This window comes from Lepidochelys olivacea, assembly GCF_965140295.1.
Source record: "Lepidochelys olivacea isolate rLepOli2 genome assembly, chromosome: 8".
Lineage (NCBI taxonomy): Eukaryota > Metazoa > Chordata > Testudines > Cheloniidae > Lepidochelys > Lepidochelys olivacea.
The window spans coordinates 92,949,213-92,969,908 of record NC_140418.1 but is presented as its reverse complement, the minus strand read 5'-3'; the positions used below and the strand labels follow the sequence as shown (position 1 = coordinate 92,969,908).

The 20,696-nt window shown below is 39.6% G+C and overlaps 1 protein-coding gene across 1 annotated transcript; it reads right to left on the bottom strand.

Annotated features, from left to right (window-relative positions):
* Positions 1-1,742: 1,742 nt before the first annotated feature.
* Positions 1,743-18,056, bottom strand: LOC311525624 (E3 ubiquitin-protein ligase RNF170-like). Its single transcript, XM_084637930.1, has 6 exons — positions 17,962-18,056; positions 11,107-11,182; positions 9,237-9,345; positions 5,341-5,414; positions 4,709-4,819; positions 1,743-3,296 (listed from the first exon to the last, which is right to left on the bottom strand). Exons 1-6 carry the CDS (start codon positions 17,997-17,999, stop codon positions 2,991-2,993), a joined length of 714 nt encoding a protein of 237 aa, XP_084494056.1. The 5' UTR covers positions 18,000-18,056; the 3' UTR covers positions 1,743-2,990.
* Between the last annotated feature and the right edge of the window lie 2,640 nt (positions 18,057-20,696).

The window sequence follows — 20,696 nt, the reverse complement described above, 5'->3', positions numbered from 1 at the left end:
TGGGCCCCTGGTTGAGAACCACTGCTCTAGTTGATCATGGACTCCAGTTAAAAAAACAGACATGCTGCCAGTGCCAACAATCAGGTAATGATCGTGAGCTGGAAAAGCAGAAGGCGTCAATTAATTAACTCACTAAGGCAAACCGCTAATGGCTAGGATAGAAATGCATGCATTTTTAACATGGATTCTGCTGTACTGTTTCATAAGATGACTAGCAATGCAGGCCTACTGCTCCGTTTCATTTTAGTACCACTCACCTGGTACAGTTAAGATTGACATTGAATTTTCATGGTCAACTCCTACTGTCTGGAGGGTAAAATTTGATGATAGCATTTCTGCCTGGGTGCTGATATTTTGGAAACATGCTTGTGACCTGGAATTTGTGTTTTTTTCTCTGACACACCACAAATTTCAAAAGTAATTTCAGGGGAAAAAGTGTGATGGGCCTTTGTTTTTATTTGGGTGATTTCCCCCTCCTTGCCACGTCAGACACTTGGCTGTGAGATATAATGCAGGTGCCTTTCTGTGACTCATGGATGCTAATAAAACGTCCTGCTGGCTGCTTCTCATATAGCCACCAGTGAAGCTGTCCAGGTGAATCTGTGTCCATCCCCACATCACAGACAGGGCCTGTGTCAGATGACACAGGAGGCATGAAACTGAGAGTGTTGAGCGTGGAGCTCCAATATAGCGTAAGTGCAGGAGAGGCACAGGTCAGCTTCCCCCAGTCCTGCATTTATGCCTGCACAAAAAACTTCCCATGCTGTGTATTGCAAACCAAAGATAAACAGGGCTCCCTTGTGAGATATGAGGGCCCAATCCTGCAAGAATCTGAGCACCCCCAATGGCTTCACTAAGAGTCTCACAGGAGAAACCTCCTGTTACTTATCCGTGATTAGTGTATTTGTTATTATTTGAACACCAGTGCCCAGCAAGTTAGGGCTTTAACCCTGTTTAAAAAGCAAAGGAGACAGCATTCACCATGAAAGGGGAACAAAGGTGGAGTTATAGAGAGAGGTATCTTAGCAGCCTTAAAAAGCACACAACAGACCATGCAAACTAATTGTGACCCTATTCTAGATCACCAGTGACAACATTTTCAACGCCTAAACTCACAGCTTATTGTTTGGCCACTCTCACACTGAGCCCTTACTATACAACCGCAATAACAAGAGTACAACTTTATGCCCTTGGCTTAACAGAAATTCCATTCTTTAGTGATAGCATACACCGTAACTCCACGCTAAGTGCAAACAGGAGTTACGTGATGACAAAATTATACTCAGGGTACTTTTAAAAATAAAACCCAGTTTCTTTACAAAAATTAATGTTCGTAATCCGTACTCAAAAACATCTGGCCACTTTTTTTTAAAGAAAAGACACAATATATTTCCTGCCTTGGCGCTCATGGAAAAGCAATTGCTGCCCTCCATATAGTACCTAGTCTGAGGAAAGATTTCTCTATATATGCTTTCTGAGTTCATAATTAAAAACAATGAGAGTTGAAGGGTATAAAGTGGGGGAACATAACACAGTAAATAACGGGGAAAAGTGGGGTTCAATATTGGTATATCATAGCATGAACTTCAAGAGGATGTTAAAAGTTATGTCAATTGAAAATATGTCACCCAAAAAAATCCCACAAACATGACTGTTCGAGACCAGTATATTGTAAACAATAAATATTCATATATTTATTTTTATATATACATTTATCTACAAGTAACATGTGAAGTGTAGTTTGTTACTTTCAATACATATCACAGATTATATATGGACAGAATGCAGTGTTTTCTTGCAGTATCCCAATCATTTTAACTACTTGCACAAAAAAACCCCCCAACAAGTCTGTCATGGGCTTCCTACTATTTATATCATCATCAATTTGGCCTTGATAGTTTTTGCTGAACTAGTACAGGGATTTACAAGGAAACTCCAGGGAGCATACAAAGTTCACAGGAAACGAGTAACAATGCTGACTTTGTTAAAACTCAGGTGCACACAGCTTAAGGAAGCAGCTAAAAATTGTACCTTGTGGTCATATATTTGAGAGTTGGATAAAGATTTATTCAGATTCCTTGCATAAGCCTTCCAATCCCTTTTTATTTCACTCTCCTCAGAGTACTTTTATTTCATTTTGTATTTTGACTCAAGCTAATATTATGAACTTATTCACATTGTCTGTTTTAACATCAAGATTACAATTAAACAGGTACCTGGGAAAGTTCGTAATCTGATGGATGAGCTCATTGTAATAAACTCTGGTGGCACAAAACACCTACAGACAACCTCTTAGAGTAACCACGTAGTTGACATTTTATTCCCCGTGCTACACTCGTGGTATCTTAGCAAGTTCTATAGTAATAAGACTATCTTGTTCTCAAGATAAAATTTGGTAAATCAGAACTGAGATGTAACTCCTTAGATGTAAAGTGGTTTCCTAAAAAATGTTTAGGTATAAAGTGACCGGCTGTGCAATTTTAGGCTTTGTGCATATGTAATGCCAACAGACCCCAGTCGTCAGTGGGCTCGCTCGAACGTGGGACCTCTGGAGCTTAGTGCATGAGCCACTAGTGTATGAGCTAAAAGCCATATGCCTCTTAGCTAAGGCTGTAGAGCAAACTCATTAATCTCTCTCTAAGTGGTCTTGGTGCCACTACATAGGACAGAACACCACACCCAGGAGGTGTGTGGGTTACACATAGCTCCTGGACTCTGTCATTTCAGGTCTTGTATGTTAAGGGAAGTCACATAAAAGGCTGCTTCACCTTGCAGGAACCTAGTAAATACGTAGCTGTATTAAAAACAGCCTTGTGAGCATTTGCACAAATTTATCACTTGGCCATGGCAAGTGTACTGAGTCTTACTCCACTATAGGTCAACATTAGAATGTTCTTCAAAAATCAATCCATCCCATGCTGCCCCCAGAGTCATGGAGAAGCCTGACACAGTATGATGAACACTCACAAAGAAGTAGAAGTTTGAGTTTATCAGGATTCCGACAGCATGCTCTGAGTTGTAGAACTTGCCATATTTATACCTTCTGATTCCATTTGCTGGCAAATGTTAAACATGCAAATTAAAAGGAGGAAAATGACAACTAGGTCATCAGCTGCTGCAAGGATTCCACAAAGAGGTTCATGCATCACGTCAAATCGGGAAGTTAAGCACATGATGGTCCCAAAGGAGCAAACAACAATTCTTAGGAAGAAGATCCAAACGAGACCGCCCAGGGTGAAGATTCCTCTTAAGGCAAGATTTAGGAGTAGCGGCATGTCATAAAGGTAATCTGCAAACTAAATATTCAGTTGCATTAGGTTATGAAGTGATATTATTTTCTCTACATGGAGCTTTTTTGGTTACCAGATAAGCTTCTAATCAATGTTTTTAGTCTAAAATTTCTTAATTGCAAGATTTACCTCTAATGTCCAAGTCCAGCTACATTATTCACTTATTTTCCAGGATTCAGAGACAGATCTTCTCAAAAGAGCTCAGCTCCCACTCAGATACCAAAATAAAAGACTAGACTTTCAAAACAATGCATTATGTGTGGTATTGTGCCCTTTGAAAATCCAACCATAACTGCTGTATTGACTGCTGATCTCTTTTGAAAATGTGGGTGCTAAGTGCTTCAACATGTGACTGTATGCTGTTTTGAAAATCTGGTCCTGGCAGCCCAATCCAGCAGTCTTTTCTCAGGCAAAACTCCAGGCATGGGGAGGTAAATATAAAGAGGGACCATAGGACTGAGACCCTACTGGCAATAGCAGGTACTATGATACCAAGATACCCAGTGACCCTTTAAGATAACCAGTTTTTCCATACGGTACAGGCAACCGCTAGCTCCTGCTCCACTCTGTTGCCCTTTTAATATATTAAATTGATAAACTATGTACTGATCCATGCCTGGAATAAATATACAAGAGGAAATATAATATCTGGATTTTCCCTTGGTCATTGGAATGGTTTAACAAAGTAAGGAAAACTATTAACCTGAAGAAATAACCTCCAGCCCAGAGGCTAAAGTAGGATCTGTAGCCCTTAGCAGGCCCTCCACCAGGAGGAAAGGAAGAGCTGCCTAGGGCAGGCAACATATGTTGTCTAGCAAGAAATGAGCATGACTTATGGAATACATGTACGTCTAGCCTTCATCTTATACAGCTGTCCCATTGCGCATTGAGCCTCCAGACCTGCTGGGATTTTGGGCTCAGTGGATAGTTTACACCCTAGGCGATGTGAACAGCCATGCTGGCTTCACCCCTGAGAGTTTGGCCACATCCAAACAGAAAGATGATAACTCCTTTCTGGTTTAGATCTGACTTAGAAATGAACCCCTATAGGCAAGCTGAGATCTTGGGGTTCAAAGTTGAGCCACATATTCCAGTCTGGCACATCTCTAGTTCAGTTTCTTCTCCCTTGCCTAATCTCCCCACTTGTTTTCCCCTCCCTTCCAGAATGACTGAGCAGGGACCTAAGCACGCTGGTCAAAAGCACCTGCCGCGGGGCACCTGGCTAATGGGAACGTTGAGCCTTGCTGTAACTGGCACTACTTCCTTACAAAGCTACAAACAGTGTGAAAACCCAAAGATGGAACTCCTATACTGACAAATTAGTTTGCTCAGTCTCTTTTCACATTGCTCAGTCTCTTTCAACCCACTGCAGCTTGGTATGGGGCTAATTAAGCATATGTAGAAATATCCGCACTTACAGGTCGAGGTTGTCCCGAGAAACGCTTGTTGTAATCTCTGATGTCACGTACAATGCACTTGCTTGGGTTATCTTGTTGGTTTTCACCAGAGGCATTATACAGAAGAATCACCTTCCCAGGGAAAACAAAAATGAGCATTAGAACTATACAGCTGAATGCAAAGCAATGCGGGTCTTGGAGCAGTAAGAAAAATACTCTTCTGCAATTTATTATGCCTGTCAATATTTCTGTCACAATGACCTTTGCCTGGCTCCAAGTTTCATGTCAGTGGCTCCATTTCCTACATGCAAATCCTCTCCTTCTGAAAGGAGGGTATGTTCTCTCAATTTAATGTGCAGCCTCTGGCAAGGGTCAGATGAGGATAAGAAGTTCTGTCTTGGGTTTATGAAATATTTATGCCAGAGATTCAACAACTATGTGGGGGTGGGAGGCAGGCACATTTCATATTTTACAGCGTACTCTGATCGGACAGGCTTCAGATGACAGAGGCAAATGACTGTAGTGCCATTCCAGCCTAAATGGGTTTTGAGATGCTAGAAAATAAGAGGCTGTACAAATATTACCCTTGATATCTCTGCTCTTAATTCACTAACTGTCAAAAAGCAGATGTATCGAATAGAAATTACTCTTACTTTTTGTCTGCAGAGAGGACAGTTTATTGCTCCTAACCAGGAGCCATGTTTCCAGTATGTAATTAGACAGGAACCTACAAAAAGCAAAATTGTTATATTAAGACGCATGATCTGGAGAATATTTAGGTAAAGCAGATTTACAGGGAGGCCATCTAAGTTAATAGCCCCTTTTCCTCCCATTATATCTGCCTAGACGCCACTCTGAAAAGTGATGGTGTAGAAATGGCACTGCTCCTTCTGTGTATTCAGAGACATATCTGCTTCTTTCAGGTGAGACTCTGAAGTAGAATAGGACCTGACTCCAAAAGGAGCCCCATTGACCTCCACAGGGCCACGTTTGGAATAAGGTGCTCATCACCGTGAATAAGGGGATGAGAAACTGCCTCTTAGTGACTAAAATTTTTTTTACTACTCTTTATTGCTGTCATCTCTGTGGAACTGCTGGATTCGTCTCTGTCCTCTTCGTCAACAGAATGGGTAAGTTCCAATTGCATGCCCATCGAGGCAACTCTTCTGTCCTTATACTATATCCTCAGTTTCACCTACACAACTTCACTGAAGACAAAGGGTTGCACAGGTATAACTCAGGCCACAGTTTGATGATAGAGCAATTGCACAAGCGCTGCCGAGGGCAGTATTTGATATAACAGCCCGAAACCCAGAAAGAGCCCAGCTTGACTTTCAGATCCCAGGCTCTGCTTGCCAGCCTGACCGTAAGAAAAAAATCTTTTAACTTGTAAACTGATCAGATTTGATATGAACAGCAGTGAAAATAACTGTGGAACCCCAAAATGCCATTTTTGATTCTCATTTTATAGAGCTGAACTGCACTTTCATTCTCTTTATTCTTAAAAATAACCTGTACCAGCCGGTGGGCACTCATGAGCAACCCTATAATATCAAGTCTTTGGGAGCCCATAATTTAGGAAAAATCAGTAATCATACTTTCTTTTTTAGGATCATGCTTCAGAAGGGTGGCTATCTGAGAAATAATGTTTTAAGTGGTGCATATGAAATCAAGTCTATAGCTATTAGGGATGTTATATAATAGAAATGCTATTAGGGATATTAAATTTGGCCCAAAAGTTAGGGGTTTGTTTGTTTGTTTTTTGTAAGGGAGCCTCACCCCAATTTCTGAAACAATGGCTGCAATGTTTAACATTTGTTTTTGTTTGAGTGCAGTTTGTTTTCTTACAGCCCTTATTTCTTGTTGGCCTGTGCAAACGCTCAGTTTTGAAAATGGACAGCATCTATAGCTAAATCCCCATGTTGTACATATATAGGCAGCCTGGCACCCAGCTCCAAGCTTTCATGTGTGCAAAGCTCAGATAGAAAAAACTTCATGTTGGATGCAGAAGCTGCTTTGGCCCTTACCCTGCACTAGGATCCAGGTGGGCAGATGGCTTTACTCATGCCAAGCCCCCCTGAAGACAATCGGATCTCAATGCATGATCAAACCTTAGCTTTCCAATGGCTTTTAAAAAAGCAACCCATGGCAATTAAAAATGTTACCTGTTGAACCCTTTGTAAAGGATCTCAGGAAGGGAAAGACCCCTCTGAAGTTCAGGTATTTGTGTGTCCGTGTGTTTTCATAAATTAGAGCAAATCCTGTTTTAATCAAGTTTGCTACACTTGTTTTTGAGGGAGTTCATGGGGCTTCATTGAAATACTCTGTGGTTATTGGTAATTAGAAAAAAAAATATTGGTTCAAGATCAGGTTTCCTCCTGACTTCCTGAACATATGGTTCAAAATGAAAACTTGGGGACGAACTGTATGAATTACCAATACTAATAAATTCAGACTTTTCTGTAAATCTCCAGTTAATCTGCTTGAAAAACTAGGGGATGGCCATATTTAAAAAAAAATAAAACTTTGTGTAAGAGTGGGATTCATCAAAGGTGCTCAGCATTGACCTAATCCTGTTCTGATGGAAACCACGAGGCATTTCACCATTGACTTCAGTCAGGGCAGATTTAGGCCTATGATGCACTTTTTTGATAGTCCCACCCTAAAGTTGTATTCATTTAAGACATGAAAAGCAGACATTGTGCAGGGGCCGATTCTATAGAAATACAGGTATTTTACAATATGTGCATGACACTGGGGTGGGATCATGGTTTTGAAGAATAAACGATTATACAGTTGGAGGAAAACAAAGTCTAAGGAAAGAAAGGGAAATAAGTCTGGGGAAGAGGAAAAGACGATAATATTATTCTTCATTGCTATGTCTTTCTCCTCGTTTGAAAAATCTGTATAATGCAGCTTGTCTGATACTATTTGAAACATGGTTTGGGGCCATATATTTTCTTCACATTTATTCTGGCTTGGATTAAATTCAAGATCTTTTTCTGTGTGCATGTGCGTTTTATAAAGCAATGCATGTACACCAGCCCAACCCACAAAAGGAGACTCCTGAAGTATTCCCATGCAGGCTCTTGTATAGTGGCTGGTTCCTAGGAAGTGCTCCCTGATTTTTATAAATTATTTTTTTGCACTGTGCTTTTTATTGTGAAGATGGAGGTAGTGTTCTTGAACAAGCTGTGCAGGGTGATCTATAGAACAATGATACGTTCCATAACCAAATAGAAAATAAATCTTCCAGCACATTTCCATGCATCTACCCACATCTACTGCTGAGATCTGTTTTCTTTCCTAAGCACATAGTAGTGGATGTGATGATGTCCTAGGAGAAGATGGTCCCACAAGTCTCTTCAGCATATGCTTATGGTGTGTCCTTCCTCCCCCCAAACCCCTGCCAAAGCATTAGTGTCTGATGCTTTTATTCTCATTTACACTAAAGTCTCTCTATACTGTTCTGGTACTGTCAAAGGAGCTTAAATCTTGTAATTTAAATGTACTTTGCATCTGCTTTAAGACCCTTTTACACAGCCAGAGCAGAATAGTTGCACAATGTTTTTTGCCTGTGCAAAAGTGGAAGTACATCATGAAATCAGTTCATAGATGGTTCCAGTTTATACCAGCATCACTCCTTTGATGTCAATTTTTACATCAGCATAAAAATTCAGTTAAGCACCGAGGAATTACCCTGGTATTTAAACTTTTTTCCCCCTCTACTTTAAAAAAAAATAGGAAAATATAAAAGCTTGTAGTTATGTAACATTAAGGTTACCATTTTACACACTCCTAAGTCAAGACATCCAGAAGTTAAGGCTCTCCTAGTAATCTTAACTCGCCTCATGGCACATATTAGGCCGGATTCTGATCTCTCTTACTCCAATTTTATACCAGTGTAAATGTGACCAGAACAATCCCATTGAGATTTGTGGATTTTAAAAGTATACCCATAGAGAGACCAATTGTTCTCTTAGATATATGGGTGTAATTCAAGCTGACTTCCATGGGAGCTGTATAGATGGATCTGAGATCAAAATTGGACCCCATATGTGCAATGTATGTGACATTATAAATTAACATTATCAGTTGATCTTTACATTTCTTAGCTTCTTCATGTTTAAAGTCATAACCTTAACATTATAGGAATGCGGTATTTGTACTCTTTGTTTTTGCATAAATATTACAATCTGTATTTACTACCCTTTTGTGCATCCCATGGACTCCACTGGAACTGATCAATATAAGACTGGCTACAGAGGTATCTGTTGCCTGTTTATTGCCTCAAGACTTTATGGGTATTTCAAACCTTTTCACCGCCTCATACATGTAAAGGCAGTGGGCAAATGTTATTGCTGATTTTTCTAGTGATTTCAAATTAACAAAGATGGGCATGATCCTACTCCCAGTGGCAGAACTGCCATGGATTCAGTGGGCTCACGCTTGGGCCCACAAGTACACACACATCCTGAGATTTCAGTAATGTTTGTGGTGTACATACTCATTTACACAAGCACTGTGCATGCTAATCTGGAAAACTTACCACAAAACATATGTCCACAATTGGTTTCTACTGGGAAAGTAGCTGTATGGAGGCAGATTGGGCAGCTTAAATCACTGTGATAAGGAGGTTGCCAATGTCTGAGAGCTTCCTAAAGGAGAAAAAAAATCAAACATTTCTAGTAGATGCATATTTTCATTGACATATTCAGTTTATTAATAATTATTAATAGCACATTTCATCTTCAAACAGCTTCATAAACATTCACTACACAAGAAGCCATGTGAGGAATCATCTCCACACAACAGATGGGGAAAATGAGGCACGCAGAAGTTAAGTGACTTGTCCACTGCCAGAGATGGGATCAGTGTCAGAGGTAGAATTAGAAATCAGGGGTTCCTGGCCTCCAGTCATGTGATCAGACCAGCAGATCATGCCTCTTTCCTGGTAGCTCATCATTATCGCCAACTCAAAGCCCTAAATTCTGCCTCAGTAGTCCAAATATTTCTTTGGCCCTCCACTGCCACTATTATTCTCCTCCATCTTCCTCAGCAATGCCCTAAATATATTGGAATGAACTGATTAGGGTGTATGCATACCTAAAAATCAGGCATAGGGTTAATTTTTATTAATTTATCTCTTCCAAGAAAAAAGAGCCAGGCCCAACATGTATATCTGCAAAACAACTGAGCATGAATCCAGGTATTCATGCCACAGTACAGTCTAAAATTATCAGTTCATTGAGTTAATATGTTTGAAATCAGCACCATCTAAATTAACTCTTTTCTTTGCATGACAAAGATCTGTAACTAAGAAGAATACATTTAAAAAAAATAAAATAACAAAACTATTGACAAAATTCTCTTCCTTCTGTAGTCATGCTGTTGTAAATGTGCACAGCATCTTTCTTGTACATGCTTTGTGTGAGATATGAATTGCTGCACCCACCACTGAAATGCAGCCACCTCTGGAGAGGGATAACCGCACACAGCAACATAACGAAGTCTCATGTACCACAGTCATTTAAGTGACAAAATAATTTAAGATAGAATGTTGATTACCCCACTGGAATTTGTCCAAGTCACTGGGAACAACTGTTCTCTTGAAAAAATTACTATGGGTGTTTTAAGTGGTGAGGCTCTCAGTTTCACCTCTCATCAGAGCAGACCTCTCCAGAAGTATAGACCACCTTAACGTTCTGGAATGATGCTAGTTCAGCAGTATCTAGAAGGAAGACTATCACCTGATGAAAATCCATCCCCACTTCATGGAGCAATCTGGGTTTCCCTTAAAGATCTCCTATCGAAGCACTGACCAGGTTGCACCCTGCTTAGCTGCTGAGATACTGACAACACAGAAGCCTAAGGTAGGGGAAATGGAACGACAAACAACTGCAGCAGCCCTGAAAAAATGACCTCATGGTAAACAGATTTTAACTCAATGTGACTTAAAAAACACGTGGCACAGCACATTAACATATCCCAGCTCCCAACGTGGTTCATGGGGGATATTTGTAAGTTCTTATCTCATCAAAGTTAGACATAAAGGGGCAGATCCTCAGCTGACGTAAATTGTCACAGCTCCATTGATGGAACGATGACAGCTGAGGATCTGCCCCAGAGACCATAGCCTTTGTTTACACATGTTGCATATTTTACCTAATTGGATTATGTATCAGCCTTCAGTTTGAAAAGTAATAGGGCACTCACTTTTTTAAGCTTTGTCTCATACAAAAACAGAGAGTAAATGTGTTTATAATTATGTAACTGAGCTATGGAGTCAAGGGAAACCCAGCATTCCCAGACCGTAACTGATGGAAATTCTGAAAAGCTCACCTGACCTCTGGAACCTCAACAAGTATAAACTGCTTTGGTATTTTATATTGAAATATGTTTTAAAATAATGAACTTACGATAGGATTCCTCTGGGACAAATGTTTATAGTCTTTTCCCAGATGACTCATCTTCTGCTGACTTAAATTAGCAAACCTGTGAAAAACAGAGTTTATGCCATTGAGAAAATGGTCGACGTTGATATTACTGTGTTGTCATGCAATATTAGTCCTGATTCCTGAGTTGAGTCATTGCACAAATGGGTGCATAAACTCATCAAGTGATAAGCTTTTTTCTAGTAGGAGCTGCCATTAAGTGTAATATCATGTTTAGACACTGAAAATACTAGCCACTGTACTCAAGTCATCATGGGAATCACATTTTTTTAAAAATCAGAAAGTCAGATGACAATCTGATAATGATCCCCTCATTATGACACCCCAAGAATATGCAAATAAAGCAAAGGAATTTAAATATAGTGCTACCAAGCAAGCAGTTATTTATCTTCTTGTGATATTTACCTATTGAATGAAGTGAGATGGAAAATTCTCTAACTCCTGCAATCTGATCTCACCACAATAAGATTAATGTGTTAACTTTCTTGGTCCTGAGCCTGCAAGTTGTTCTTCACAGGCACATCCCTGCACCTATACAGGCCTCTTGATTTCAAAGCGGCTCCATACGGTTCAGGCACCTACCCACACTGGGACAATTGCAAGATTAAGATCTTATTTTGTTTCATTGTGTATTTCATCCAGTATGACAAATTTCACATCAAAAGAAAAGGCCAGACTAGAATGGCAGTAGCTTTACTGAGATAAAAGTCCTAATTGAAATTACTGGTTACTCAGAATGCGGAGGGCTTGCAAGATTTAGCCGTATATTGTAATAATCTCCATTAGCTATAAAAACAGCTTTCCTGCAGTAGAAACAAAATCTAATATCTTTCCATGGATCTGCATCTTAGAAAAGGCCAGCCATGCCCTTTGGGGAGGTGGGTGAAAGTGGGTATGTGTAGGCTTTTAGTAATCCTTATTAGAGTGGCTTATTCAACCCCCTAGATTGTCTTTTTCTTTTGACTTGGGGACTAGGTCCATAGAAATTAGCACATTTTAAATAAACTAAAAGTACATCTGAAGAGCTTTCATTGCTTCCCTGCCCTGCCCTGCCTTTTGGAATTCTTCAGATTGTACAAAATTACCCAGAGGAGGACCACTCTGACCACAGCTACAACGGCTTTGACTTTTTCCTGGCAGAGTCAAAGACTGAGGGCCAGGTTCTGAAGCTGCCAGTGGAACGTCTCCAGGTTTATACTGGTGTAAAGATGTCAGAATCCATCCCCAAAGGGTGCATTTCTGATCCTCCACAGAAACGTTTGCACCTACATTCTGGGAAAGAAGGCTGGGGGCTTTCTAGAGAGTGAAACAAGAGAAATCTCCTATTCAGTGGCTACAAAGAGAAGTGTTTGGGTCAGCCAGGAGGGATAGGTTTCAGAGTAGTAGCCGTGTTCGTCTGTATCCGCGAAAAGAAAAGGAGGACTTGTGGCACCTCAGAGACTAACCACTTTATTTGAGCCTAAGCTTTCTCCAAGGTACCACAAGTGCTCCAGGAGGGATAGATTTTGTAATTTTTGAGTGATAAAGTGGTGAGTTCCAAAGCCGGGTAAGAGATTTAGACACTTCGTTCCCATTACAATTAATTACAATTATACATCCCATATCCCTAAGGCAGGTGGGAAAAAAAGGTCTCAGCCTGATTGCCAAGCAGGTAATGAATTTTATCTTGTCACACTGGGGTTCTGTACTGCCAGAGTTGTACATGGCGTAATTATTTACACAAGATGACTAGATACTGACAGGGACAGACTGAAAAGTACCACTTATAGTCAAAAGATGGGTTTTTAAAAAAAATAATCTATTTAATACATGGGTATAAAAGCACTTTTTCCTATATAAATTTTCTCGTATATGTCTACATGAGATATTGTAAGACTATATACTTCCCTTTCAAAATAGTGGAGTCTGTGATCTAATAAGACTTATCTACCTCTAAGCGTTGTGATCTTGTGATCATCCTCAGACAATACATTCTAGGTAAGAAAAGAGGCTGATTGCTGCCGTTTCACAGTTCCTTTCGCAGTGATATTTCTACAAACTTCCAATGTTCAGTCTAGTTCTATTTATATAAAAATGGACTGGGGTTTCTAGAATGGATCTTAGAAACCAAAGGGGATATCTATCACTGTGAGAAAGGAGGAAGAACTATTTTTGTTGTCATTGAGCAATGGGCTGCTCACTGATCTGCCCCAATGGGAAACAAAATTCCTTTTTGAAAAATAGACAGGCCTAGGCCTGTTCTTGCTCCCATTGAAGTCAATGTCAGCAAAACTCCAGTTGACTTCAGTGGAAGGAGGAACATATCCCAGGTATGGTGTAGTATGTGAGCAGCATTCAGGTACGCCGCCTTTATGCAAGGGCAACTAAAAGCACACCCTTTCCAAACGGAGGAATCTGTGCCCAGTGCACTACCCATTAATATAGAAATTAAACTGTCATCACTGGGAAAGGAAATCAGTAACTTAACTCATCTCACCCTTCCGGTGGCTCCTCTTCCTCTTTTGTTACCTTTCATTGTCATAGTTAAGAATGAACCCTTTTTAATCAATAGATAATTTTCTGCTGCTTTTGTAGCCCAAAGGAAACCAGGGACAGTCTTGATAAGTCACTTGTGTGCAGTGCATGGAAAGATGACTTTAGTCAGTATTTAGTATTCAAGATGTGCTCTTTTTCATTAACGTCACAAAAATCCACTATGCCCCCGTGAATGATGCAAAATATGTTTGATGCAGAGGCAAGGTTCAATATTAGTATTCAATACAAGAATATCAAATAGCTTCCTTATCGTAGAGGTATTAACTGCAACCAGGTGAAAAGTCATTTTAAAAACGTCAATTTACGTTGATTATTATTGCTCACCTCAGTGGTCCTGTGAGATGTTTGGACTCTGCTCCTGGAAACACTGACGGGCATGGATAGCCTTACTCAGGTGAGTTGTCCCACTGAAGTGGCTCTGCTCACGTGAGAAAAGCACCTCATATGTGTTTGCAGGATCTGGGCTGGCTTTATGCAGGGTGATATTTGAAACCACTCACTAAGGGGTCGATTATGCCAGCCATGGGCTAAGGTGGAGTCTGCAAGCTGCTGTGCTGGTGGAAGTGCCTGGGGCACCATAAAGATAATACATTATTGTACTGTAACTAGAGCTCTGCGCTTGGAGGTTTAATTCTAGTCTAAGTGTTTTAGCAGGTTAAAGAGAAGCATCTTCTAGAAGCTGGTTGGATTGCTGTAGTGATCTCTCTTCAAAATGGAAATGTGATCCCAGAATTGGGTAGGTTTCAGCAGTGCAAAGGGCTGTGGATAATGGGGCCAGACTACTCCCATAAAAAGTGAGTGGAGATAAGAGGCATCCTTATCTCTGACCTGAGTCTCCCATTTGTAATTTAAACCATTGGTTTAAAAAAAGAAACACAGCTGCCATCTGTTTAACTTGAACTAAATCCAACATCTAAAATAGATCCCAGCAAAGGGAAAAGAGTTGGAATGCCGCAAGGGAAATAGTCTGTCACTGAGATGCGCATGTCCTTGTTACTGCAGTCCCCCAGGTTTATCAAACTAATCTACAAACTGAATCGTAATATACCCATTAACAGTTAATGCCCAAACCTTGCAGGTTAATTCTTCTATTTGCTAACCCCATATTGCTGCTGGCCCATTTGGTCTTGAAATGTTTATTCTATTTAATTATTTCTATCCCACTAGAAAGTTTAATTTAAAAAAAAATCAGGGGGAAATGATAATTATATTCTTAATCTAAGATTAATTTATTTTTAACATGTGAAAAACTGGTAATGATTGTCTTTTCATTGCTGAAAATTACCAGGAAACCAGAGCCAGCCACCCATTTGGGGGTAAACATTAGAGGCGGAACAAGACAATCCAAGGCCTCTCATATGGGTTGCAGATGAATGCTAAGTCTTCTCCCAGAAATTGCCAAAACACAGGGCCTGATCCTCCTCTGACTCTGGTGTAACTTCATTAACTTCACAGGGGTTACTCCCTAATTTATACTGGTGTATCTGAGATCAGAATCAGGCCCAGGATATTTTGTATGGCCTTCTGCGAAGAACTACCACAGTAGAACAAGATGCAGAGCAGTAAATTGTTTAGTGACCATTAGTGGCAAATATACAGTGACAGAGCCTCAGTTGGTGTGAATAGGAGAGCTCCATGTGGGCATCAGTAGAGCTTTGACAGTTTGTACCAGCTGAGGATCTGTCTTACAGTAAACTATTTTCTTAGAGTTTATTATTCTGTGGGGAAAATGTATCTGATATGTGCATTTATTTAATACATTGGGCCTGATTCTGATCTCGTTTATGCTGTCATAAATCAGGAATAACCCCACTGATGTCAATAGATATAATGCTGGTATGAGATCAGAATTAGACTCATTACATGATGAAAAATATTTCTGAAAGAGTTAATCACATCCCATAGTCAGCACCATTATTTTTAAATGGCTTGAAGTGTTCTCAGTTATTTGTGTCCTGTTTAAAATGTTCTCTTTATTACAGGTATCTGCATTTTAAAACAGATATTTTAGACCACATAATGATAGCCTACTTAGTCCAGATGCTATGTAAAGTGAGTTTGCACACTATCGTGGTTCCTATCTATATTTTCCAGCTGCAAATGGGAAAATTTAGGTTGGTTAGGAATCATTTTATAAGAATAGTCTGGCAAGAGAACAAGCTTGCAAAGGAAGTTGTGGATTTGCCTTGGTTGTAGATATTCAAGGCTTAGACTTGTCACTAGTTAAATGTATCAAACTGTCACACATGGAAACCAAGTTCTAAAGTGCTCTCATGTTTCATGTTACCCCACCTGGTTAGAGCTGAAAGCATTCTATTCTCAAGACTACATAGTAACTCAAAGGTGGTAACTCAAATATTCTGCCCACCTTATAACTCCAGAAGTTCCATTGTGTTAGTGGGGCGGGGTAAAGGGGGATGGTAAAAGAGGAGATTATTAGAGTCAAGATCCGAGAGCAGAATTTATCCTTATTGCTGAAGAGAGAATAAGATGTGCGACTCTTAGCACCTCTTGGTGGTAGCATAGTTTCATATCAGAGATTAATTTTAACTAAATTAAAATATTGTCCTACACTGCAGTGTTTGCAGCCCAAGTATTTCAAGTTTATGGTAGAATTTAAAAGCGAAATTGACTATAATCTGACCAGAAACAAGATAACCAGTGTGACAATAAATTAGAGGGTTAAAATGTTAGTTTTATTAACTTCAAGTGTTATTTACAGCCTGGACATGAAATCTGATTCTTTAAAAATATCAGCCAAAAATTTCAAATCTATGTGCCTAAAGTTTGGCATCAGAATGTGCATTCAGGTCCTAAAAAGCATGGTCTGATTTTTCAGTGTTGTTCTACAATTCACCTTGACTTCACTGGGAATTGCGAGTGCTCAGCGTTACTGCAAATCAGACCACAGCTGTTTAGGTACCTACCTACAGACTTAAGTGCTGAACTTTACAAACCTAAGTGAGAAAATTTGGGCCATGATTCTTAATCAGACCATATCCCTTTTAATGGGAAAAAGAGATGATAGTCTCACTATCTAAGTAAAACTTTTCCCAACTGGAGAAGAGCTAGAACTCCTTCTTTATGCTACATGTGCTTGTGACAGCCTTTGAAGACTATTATATTAAAAATACAAAAATTGTACTGGATGTTGATATATAGTGCTTGATGTCAAATCTTACATTTGCTACAGGTGTATATGGGTTGGTTTAGTTGTTCCTTTTCAAAAATTGTTTGGAAGGTCTCCCTTTCTGAAATCAGATCCTTATGTTTATATACTTTTCTCAGAGACCAATGTCATGTCCTTAAAGGCCAGATTTTCAAACGAATTCTGCTCCCATTTAAGCACCTAAATAAGGACCAGATTTTCAAAGGTGTTCAGTCCCCAGCAGCTCCCAATAGGACACTTAGGGTCAGATTTTCGAGAGAGCTGAGCTATTTTACAATCTGGCCTCATATTTTGGGGTCTAAATGCAAGCAGAGCTCTTTGGGGAAAAAAACTAGCCTTAACTGTGTGTGCTGAACTATTTCTGAAAATCTGACCCATAGCGTTTAGCTGTTATTGTGCCTTGCATATGGTTAAGAAGAGTGCACACAGGAATTGTGTGAACTAGTTGTTAGAGCATTGAATGGGGAGCCCAAAAAGCTAATCTTTTCTCTGCCTCAGTGCTCTCGGGAAGGTCACTTAACCTCTGAGTTTCACATATGCAATTTTTATTTAATTTGAAGCATGCAATACTTGTTCAACTCACAGGGGTGTTTTAAAGGCATTAATTAAAGTTTGACAAGCACTGTGTAGATGAAAAGTGTTAACTGTTATTAGTGCTTTTTGTTAGGAGCATCTGACATTATTCAGAATTAACATTAGACCTCTGAAGTTTAAACTTGCTCAAATTTATGGTACCACATTATCTCAGGGTTAAACCCCTGTGATACATGAGCTGTGGCTGTGTTTAAAGTACAGTGCTTTTAAACCAGCAGCTAGGGATGCACATAAATAATACACTGCAAAAGCTGATTGTACTGTGCTGCAAACAGAACCATAAGTTTCAGCAATTGGACACAATCACTATTTCACAGTACATATTACACCTGGCCACAAGCAAATTAAAGTATTCGACATCCTGCAAGGAAGGAGGAGGTGGTTGGTTCCAAAGTTCCCCCTTTTCAAAAACAGATTTAAGTTTGGGTTTCCGATAGTTAAAATGCTACAGATCTTTTTTACCTGGAACATTTACTCTACTATAAAAGACCACAATAATCATTCTTATGCACTCTTCTTACCTTGGTTCCGAAGGTCTGCATAAAGTATGGCTTAGCATTCCTACTTTTATAGTTGTGTGAAGGGCTTTAATAGCTAGTCAGTCGTCTTCTCTCTTCTGCCAGCTGACAGAGAAGTGTTATGATGTGGGGTCATCACACACAATTCATTAAGGCAGGCTTCAGCTTAGTAAATTATTAACTGGGTTGCCTAATGTCAAGGTTGTGTTAGGTTGTCTAAATTCCACTAAGGAAAGAAACCTCTTTTCAAATAAAGCAACTTAGCTCTTTTTTCAATCCCCCAAGGGTCCCCTAGAATTTTAACGGTTTTTTTTAACATGATTAAAAAGATACACGAATGTAACTGCAATATTGCATTACTATCTTCAAATATTAACTTGATCAAGGTCATGCACTAGTATTATGATCATATGATACAGTAGTAGCCTATCTAGTGTGTAGATATGAGATTAGCTAGAGTACTGCGGTGAAACAGGCTTAATACTTGCCAGACACTTGTGATAGCTTAATATTGCATAACTATTTAAATGGATTGTACAGCACACAGTCCAATTAATCATGTGATTTGGGTTTTTTTGGTCTACAGCAGAAGAAATAATTACCCCAAAGAATTTTAACTGATAGACCTGTAATCTTCATAGGGGATTTGTCCCTTTTTCTCATACATGCCCCTCAGGAAAAGGTCTAGCTAGTCTAAGAGTACATTTTAATTCCTGTAAGGTTCTTTTACAATTTAATGAGCAAAGCAGAAAAATTAATAAGAAGCTCTATTAAGGGCTCAATCCTGCATAGTGCTGAGCCCTCTGGCGTTAATCCAGCAAAGCATTTAAACACATGCTTGATTTTTCAGCCCTTGAGTAGCCCCCCTGACACTTATGGGGAAAAATGTCAGCAATGTAACAGTATAATGGCACTCACAGCAAAAAATGGTATTTTGAATTGTTCTTGTGAGTGACATTCCTTACAACAGTTTTGATGTGGCAAACAAAGCACTTCCCTATGACCAGATGGGATTAGTGCAATACGCAGCACTCCTTGTTAGTTATTAATCTCTAGGAATGCCCTCCACTTTGAACATTATAAATATAATGATGACAAATTACATACCTGTGTGTGGCTGTGCACATCTACACATACCTGTGTCAGTCTGTGTATAATGTATATATCTATAGTTTGTTATTCATAGCTGTGTGTATAAGATATATAATGTGAGTTAATTATTTTTGAAAGGTGCCAGACTGACAGCTGTGGAGGCTGAAGTCTGTTTATCTATGGAACAGACACTGCACAGACAATGGCTATGCAAGCTTCCCCCGTGCTCCTCTCCCAATATGCCTCAACTCTGACATAAAGATACCATCACCCGTAGGAATCATGCTCCCAGTTCACCCGTAGGAATCATGCTCCCAGTTCACCCATCACCCGTAGTTCATGCTCCCAGCCCCTCAAATGTCTGCTCAAGCAGTGGGCTCTGTGCTAAGATTGGCAGCAAGGCTGTCAGTTGTTACTGGTTGTGATCGTGTTTCTGAGATGTGGATGCCTATCCACATGGGAACTGGACAAAAACGATCAAAGCCATTTTAGTTGGGTCACAAACTGTGGTCACATTTGATTGCCAGTAACCTGAGCTGGATCTGAACTAATTTGAACGTAAAGAAGAAAGGCTGCCTCTCGTTAAACAAACAAAATGTAAAATAAAATAAAATAAAAATCTTAAAAGAGAGTATGTGAGAAAAAACAGACTTTTCTGCGAGCGACATTAATTGAAAGTTGCGAGGGCTGAGTGAGTGGTTTGTAACTGCTAATGCCATAACTAACACCTCACAGGCTTAGGAACAGGAATGATAAACTCCTCATTATTTCTTTGGGCAGAAAGGTTTGCTTTTCCCCCTTTTTTGATCCCAGCAGACACTTGGAATTGATAATATTAGAATGGAATTCCTGGTTTCAATTTTCCCTCTTACATTTTCACTTCATTGCTTAGCTGCCGGTTTAGAATAAAATACCATCCTTCCACTAGGGTATAGTTAGAGGCAAGCAAACCTTCATTCTCATTACTACAGAATGTACTCTGAATACATAGATTAGGGACAGGAAAACCCTGTAAAGTGGTATGTATATTAAAACCAAATCAACAGTTAAAACATGACTGCCAGCTGATAACCACTAGGTGGGTAGCAAGCGGGGACATTATGCAAAAACATGCTTGTTTTATTATTGCTTCATCCTCCAGTTTCCCAGCCCTCCTATTTATTTTGTTAACCTGGTGTGTCTTGGCACAAATCTGGATGGTGAGCTCTTTAGGGCACAGTCTACCTTTTTCATTACAGGTTTGTACAGCAGCCAGCACAAAAAGGTCCTGATGATGCTTGATTAGGGCCTCTAAGCACCACCAAGATACAAACAAAAGAAACTAGTGATAACAGTGATGGACTTCTTGTTTTTTACCTTATGGTTTGAGCCTACAGAAACCTATGTGCCTGAGTTATTTTACTCACTTGAGTAAACCAAGGCACTTGAAACCAACAGGACTGCTCACATGAGTAAAGTCACTCACAGGCAATATCAAGACCTTAGTTCCTACTTTTCTACATCAGGGTTTTTAAATAAGATCCTAGGTAACAAAACTAGGGTCAAAAAGTGTAATAATGTGGAATAACTTGTCCTGGTAATTCTTTGGGTCGAGGTCAGCGCAATGGCAACCAACAGGTTTTATGTTGGAGATGGAGTTTTGTATT

What these genes read in the sequence shown, in the direction of transcription:
- LOC311525624 (XM_084637930.1), bottom strand. Translation starts at nt 17,999, where the DNA reads ATGCTAAGCCATACTTTATGCAGACCTTCGGAACCAAG. An exon ending in TGCAGACCTTCGGAACCAAG is followed by an intron (nt 11,183 to 17,961) that starts GTAAGAAGAGTG and finishes TGTTTTTCACAG; the next exon opens with GTTTGCTAATTTAAGTCAGC. An exon ending in TTGTGGACATATGTTTTGTG is followed by an intron (nt 5,415 to 9,236) that starts GTAAGTTTTCCA and finishes TGCTTTTTGTAG; the next exon opens with GTTCCTGTCTAATTACATAC.